This window comes from Crocodylus porosus, unplaced genomic scaffold (assembly GCF_001723895.1).
Source record: "Crocodylus porosus isolate Cpor-Errol unplaced genomic scaffold, CroPor_comp1, whole genome shotgun sequence".
NCBI lineage: Eukaryota > Metazoa > Chordata > Crocodylia > Crocodylidae > Crocodylus > Crocodylus porosus.
The window spans coordinates 8,133,762-8,140,584 of NW_017728934.1; the positions used below are offsets into that span (position 1 = coordinate 8,133,762).

The 6,823-nt window shown below is 38.0% G+C and overlaps 1 protein-coding gene and 1 long non-coding RNA gene across 2 annotated transcripts in view; one reads left to right on the plus strand and one right to left on the minus strand.

Moving 5' to 3' along the window:
* RNF43 (ring finger protein 43) overlaps positions 1–4,865 on the minus strand; it is a 70,724-nt gene extending 65,859 nt beyond the window's left edge. The window contains exon 1 of the mRNA XM_019546464.1: positions 3,848–4,865. Within this exon, the coding sequence (XP_019402009.1) occupies positions 3,848–4,084 (237 nt within the window). The 5' untranslated portion in view covers positions 4,085–4,865. The remainder of the gene's footprint in view (positions 1–3,847) is intronic.
* The window catches only part of LOC109317656, a 16,291-nt gene extending 10,918 nt beyond the window's left edge, over positions 1–5,373 (plus strand). The window contains exon 3 of the long non-coding RNA XR_002103091.1: positions 4,860–5,373. This is a non-coding gene — a long non-coding RNA (uncharacterized LOC109317656). The remainder of the gene's footprint in view (positions 1–4,859) is intronic.
* Positions 5,374–6,823: the final 1,450 nt, after the last annotated feature.

The following is a 6,823-nucleotide window of genomic DNA, read 5'->3' on the forward strand; positions in this document are numbered from 1 at the left end:
TGCCTGCTGATCCCCCCCGACTAGTTTATAACAGCCCACTAGATCCCCCCTCAGCCTTCTCTTTTGGAGGCTGAACAGCTGACTCATTTTCTTTTGTACCCTTTCCCATCTCTCAGCAATGATCTCCCTAGTTCCATATACAACAGTAATATCACTGTCCTACTTCTGTATGAAGAAGAAAGTTGGAGAATTATACTCCAATTGTACTCCAGCTCAAGAATATATCAATGCTTAATTTTAATTGCAAACTTTTTCACAGATACTTTACAAAAACACATTTATTTGATTAGGTGATCATATAATAAAGTTTTTTATAGTGTTATAATACAAGTTCAAGTGTGTTATGTATAAATCTCTTGGTCTCAAGACCTTAAAGAGATAACCAGAGTTACTCTGGAGTAGCTAATTCCCTTTCCTTCTGAGTAATACTATGTCTGTTCAAAACACAGCAGTGAAATGCAATGATTCACTAATGTCAAATGTAATCAGAGGCATGGGTAACAGGCCTAACTATCTGAGACTCAATTCAGCAAAGACCTGTATCCTAACTAGGAGCAGGTAAGTGGCACACAAGCCATGGGCCCTAAGGGGGGAGTCCTTTCGGTAATTATTCAGTTGATCCAACCTAAAAGATACATTATTGTGATATGCTCTGCATAGCTTATGCCTTCAAATGATTTAGAAATCTGAAGTAGTGCAGAATGTTGTTGCTTTCCCTATTAAGGAATGTTATTATGACAATCTGGGGTTCCACAGCTAACAGCTGCCAGGTTTTAACTGAAAAGGGGTGAAAGTAGTAACTCATAGATTTGGAATTTGTCCACCCCTTTATGCCCCACCCTGGTCCTTGAAAGCCTGGATTTGGTGACCTTCACAATGTGCTACCAAATACAGTGCTTTCCCAGGCCTTTTCTGGGCTAAGGAAATGGGCTGATTGTAAGTGCAGTTAGCAGTTAATTCTGGGGATGGGACGAGGTTCAGTTTAACTTCTATTTTGGAAGATTTGTTAAAAATAGTATCATATTCTAATTTTTTATATGTTATTATTAGTGTCAATTTTTGTAATTGCACCTAGAGAACATAATGGACATAACTCACAACTGAAAATACAAAAATACTAGCAGTAAGTCAGTAATACCTGCATTTTAAATGAGACAATTCTTTGCGTCATTCTTTTGTGTCATCCTTATAAAAGATCATCATATATTTCTAAGTAATTACTTTGGCCAACATGTATGTACTGCAGCTAAAAAAAAAAAATGTTCTTTTAATACAATCTAATTATACAACCTCAATACAGGGAGTAGTCAAACACATGCAGAAATCAAAGGTACTACTTATGGGAGAAAGGGCTTCAGGATCTGTCCTGAAGACATCTTATTCCTAGATTAAATTCTGAAACTACTTCCTGCATAATAGTATTAACAGTGTCAGTATTTATTTTCAAATGTTTTCATTTTTAGTATTCAGCCCTCCATTTTACTTCATTTCTTCAAATAAGACTGTTACAAAACTGAAAACAGCTAAAACATTATTTTCAGAAAGGCCTGGATATATACAAATTCAGTTCTAAAACTGGAGGAAAACTGCAAGCTGAGAGAAACACAAAATAATGTTTTGTTTAGCACCCAAACAATACATAGAGGCCTTATTCTTTATGCTTAACTTTATGTACATTAATAGTTTCACTGAAGTCATAGTTCAACATAAGCCCCAAAATCTTTGCAAGATCAGAAATTGGCAATTACATGTAAAATGAGAAGTTCCAATAAACCAGAATTAAGCTACATGTACAATTATGTTTAAATGTGAACTTATATTAAGCTTATCCAATTAGTTTCTTACCTTATTTTATATTTCTTTAAACACTTAAGCCCTTTTAAAGGAAATATATTTTTCTTAGCTGTATAACATGCCACTGTATTTTTTTCTCATAAGGAACTCAAGCACATGGATTCTATAGCAAGATCAGGCCTAAAATACCACTGAAGTAGCACCATATTATATACTATGAATACTGGCATGTGATGACATAATTATAATATATACACATGAGGTCAGACGTAAAATTTGACTAAGCTTTTCTGGACCACTGCAGCTGGCACTGTACAAACATCCTGTAAATGAAGATATAGTTTCACCCAAAAAACTTTAACCTCAGCTTTTAATCCTGGAGCCAAATCCATGCATAGACCTTTGCAAAAAGATGGGGCACCACTAGCTTGGTGGGATTCTCAAGGATAGAAAACACTCACTTGTGCAAACAGTTGTAGGAGTAAGGGCTAAAATCATGTATACACCATACTTCAGTATCTGCTTGCATACTCTTAAAAAAGGCCAGTCCATCAAGTATAAGATTCTCTCATAGTCACTCAATACTTAATATTTTAATATAGTACAAAATATTTCATTCTGCAGAGCTTCAAAATGTGTCTTGCACACTTCATGTAGTACAACTATTGCAATTAAAAGTTTGCCCATGTTAAAATATTCAAACTTCAGAAAGACAAAGATAATGTCCTTTCCCACCTATTCCTTTTTAAAACAAAAGAAAGTCTATATTATAAAATATGACTTAATGTTTGTGACTTCAATATTCAACTGTACAACCTGAATTTTGCACAACTGTAGTTTCTAGTAGGGAATAAATACTGACTTTCCTGGGCATTGCATGAGAAGAGAACTGCATCTCAAGTGTATGGGTTAAAGATACTTTTATTTATATAAATTATGTCATTTTATACTATAGAAATTATTTTGTACTGCTATGGTGCTTTCTTTCCAAGGAACTGAAAGATCTACAAACCCAAATGAAGTTTCACAAATAACTGATTTGTGAGCAGGTGACCATATTTCCTAGCTTGAGCAAACACATTTAATTTCTCCCAAACCTATACACAATTTGTTTACCATTTTAATTTTAGTTTATAGTCAGTGTAACATTTGGAAAAACACCACTGACAGAATGTAATAGGATTTTCAGAATTTTAAATTACAAGGAAAAATATCTTTCTTCATGTGTTTTATAATATCTGATTCTTGAATGAGGAGTTCTGTTGTCCAAGAGCTATGCAAAAAGTCACTGACACAGATAACACACATGGCACTAACAGAGCAGCATGCCTTATACACAGAAACTAACTGAATTCTACAGATACCTTATGTGTATGATAAGTTTGTTCATTGATTAATACAACTCTCCTCAAAAATCACTATCTGCAGCGTGCAACAGACTGTCAGAGGCCCTCCTTTTTCTTTCTAAAGATATAAGTAAAATCAATATCAAATCTCTAACAACAGATAAGGTAGTGATAATGTGGGAACCTGTGATTGGAGGATAATTTACCTCTCTGCCTGAGCCAACACACAGGAATAGAACTAATACAGCCAGTAATTCTGGAGGGCACAATCCAGCTGTATCCTTGAGCAATCAGGATTGTGGAAGAAAGCCCATACATGCTGACAAGCAAGTAGCTTATTTGAGTTTGCACTGTATCACCAACTACGATATAAAGTAATAATCCTCATGGGATCAACTAAATGTGTCCGTAAAGTCAACACCAATAAAAGTGCGAGTGTAACTGATGACAGGATGAAGAAACAGTCATAAAATAAATTATCCAATGTGCAAGGTTAAAGAGCAGTAAGACACTACAATACAATACAAAAAAAAATAGGCTACTCATAAAGGGAGATACACTGATCCCCTGGTTATAATGTGCATTGGGGAAATAAGAACTATTTCACTGCAGGAAGGACTGAAGCAGCAAAGAGGGGAGAGAAGATAGGCTAAGCAGGGCACAGGTAGTGTAAAAGGAATGAAACTGGATTAAAAAGCTTCTCTTACCTGCAGCAGTTTTCCTTCAGCTGGAGTAACCTCAGCAACATTAGCAAACACTCCTTCCAAAGTGATTGGTTCCACTTTTAAGGGGATCACCCTAATGATTGCCTTCTGAGCTGCTGATCTCTCTGACTCCACTGCTGCGGCGACTGCCAGCCCCGTATGACCAAGTCCTACCTGAAGGGTGGCCATTAGCAGCCAAGGCCAGAGGACAGCCAGCTGCAGCTGGGGGCCAGCACTCATGCTACCAGCTGCAGCAGTGCACTTTGACCACACATACCGCTCAGGAATGAGTCCTCACTCTGCCAGCAGTTTTCCAACAGCAGGCAAAGCTGGTTGAGCTTAGAGCTCCTGCTTGATTTCAGTCAGTAGGGCAGATGAGAGGGAGGGAAAGGGGCTCAGTTATCTGCAGCTTCTTTCTCCCAACGTTCTTTAGTAGACTCCTCTTCTGTTTCTCACCATCATCTTTTCCTTGATGCCATGTGCTCATAGGCCTCTGGGGCTTTAATGAAAAATTGCCAAAAGAAAAAACACAAAACAAAACAATTCCAACCCACCAAAAACTTTCAATCAGTGTTTCTCATCCTGCAGAGGATAAATCCAGAAAAATCAATACAGATGGAACAAGTGGCCATTAGACAAGAAACCAACCTGAACCTAGAGGAACGCCATATAGCATTAAGACATCTTCAGTCTTGCCAGGTCCAATAATAGGGAGAGAGTCCTCCATGGAAAAAGCACCTTTATCTCTCCTGCTTTAGTTCTGGGAGGATTAACAGGTTGAACCCCTCCATCTCAGATGTCTGGGGAAGACACTTGGCCTTCTCTCCACAAAGCTGTCTTTCCCACATGTCCCATTCACAAAAGCACAATCTGTTTTGATTTAGCATTAACTATAGTTATCAGTGTCCTCCATCAATTCCACATATTAAACAATAATACTAAAGGGGCTCTCTCCCTTCAGCTACTATAGCAGTAGCTTTAAAGTTTAATTTAAATAAAAAGAAAGGGGGGAAAGTGTTGTTCTCCTCCGATTCTATTTGATTTTTGCCATTCCCTTTTCTGTCAGAAATGCTTCACTCACTTCAGCTTGAGAATCAAGATTAATTCTCTTGGTCTGGCATAAAAAAAATAGGGACCCTACAGTAACTTGCCTTTTGAATCTATTAAGCTATAAAGCCTGTGATTACCAGTTCTTATTGTTGATTAATGGAATGAAAGACTTCTCAAGATGCTTTCAAATTCCTAAAAAGTAAAAGCCAAAGTTTAGGTATGGGTTCCAAAGAAAAAGGTACAAATATGCCCTTTTTGGGTTCCTATTAGTCCTATTCACACTTGCAATCAGTTATCACTGCTTTCAAGCACATGTTAATACAATCTTTAAAACAAACTACTAGTTCTAAGAAAGAGTTCCATGGACTATCCAAAGTTCCAACAAAAAAAAAGAGTCTTCATAACTGCAGAGAATGGAAAGAAATTCTGCAACTAAAACATATCGGTTACACTGTTCATTCTTCAGGAAAAGGGGATTTTAAAAAAATCAGTCTGCAAACCTGTTGAGCAGTCTGCCTGTAGCAATCCACAGGGGTTGAAACAGATGGAAATGTTTCTATAAATCCTGGACAAAAACAAGTCTCAAGAGCTTAATAAAAATTGTCTTTTTTAAACAGTTTGTTACTTTGCCGGGTGAGGGGAAAAAAGTATACACATGCCCTAGGCAGGCAGATGCTGGAGGAATTTCTCCACCTGAAAGAGAATCCAAGAGGATCAAAGGGAGAAATCTACAACAGCCTGAAAGCTCCTGGGGCCAGGCATGGCTGAAAATGAACTTTCCAGATATAATCTAAAGAGTTTTAGGAAGAATCCAAAAGTATTTCTGAAAATTCCCTTGAAATAGAAGTTTCTTCTCACTACAGCACACAAAATTATGAGCTGTAAGTGTAGGAAATGGAAAGAAAGTAAAGTCTGGAACATCAGCAGCGATCCAGCAGTAAACCCAGGCAAGCTGCTATCATTCTAAAACCAGCAACAAATCCCAGAAGGAAAAAAGAGACTCTCAGTTGTGGAGTGAACTTGGAAAATTCAGCAAAAGTCGTGGAAGAGCTTTCCTTCCAGATCAACTCCCTGGAGGAAGACCGTGGTTTGGAGTTTCTGTGTTCCCAGCTCTCTGCCTCCCTCCCCTGGGACTGCAAGCACTCTCCCTACCTGCTGACACAAAGTGAGGGTGGAGCAGCTAACAGGAACAACCCCACCCCCTCAGTGTCTAGTTTTCTGAGCTCCTGGACTCCCTCTCCTGATCCTCTGCTTAACTGCATTCAACAAGCAGAGTCCTTACTAACCTCCGATTAAGCTATCACATGTAAATTAGGGTCACTCACTGGTCTTTCAAACTGACATCAAAGCAAAGTCTGTGCCCAAGGCAGTAAAGATAAAAATAAAAAATACAACAACATAAAATGAAAAGTCAGATCAATAAACAAATGAAGCAGGGAATTTATCAAAGTGAATTCAAGTTCTTTCCCAGACTTCTCATGGCACTCTGAATGGCACCTAGCCAGCATCTAAAGCAACTCCCCTCTATAACATTAACTGATTTATTGCAGCCTTATGTCTCCAGCCCTGGGAAGGGCTCTGTCCATTTCACGCGCAGCCTTTCTTCAGCTCTTGCTAATTTAGATTCAGTAGCCCTTTTCTAGTTGCTACTGCAAGGAGGTTTCAGGTCATGCTGATGTCAGAGGTCTGGAATTCAACTGTTATTCTACTCTGACACCACTGGGAGGTGAATAATACTATGGGTCAGACCTATAACCTCAAAGTAAGGTTGCAAGAAGTAGTTTGTAACTTGACGTGATGGATCTGGCTGATGAGAAGATCCAGAATTTAATACAAAGAACATTATGTCATATACTGAAAACCTACTATCTATTCGGTCATTTCTTCATTAAACTGTGATTTCAGCATTTATAAATATTCCTCTATCAA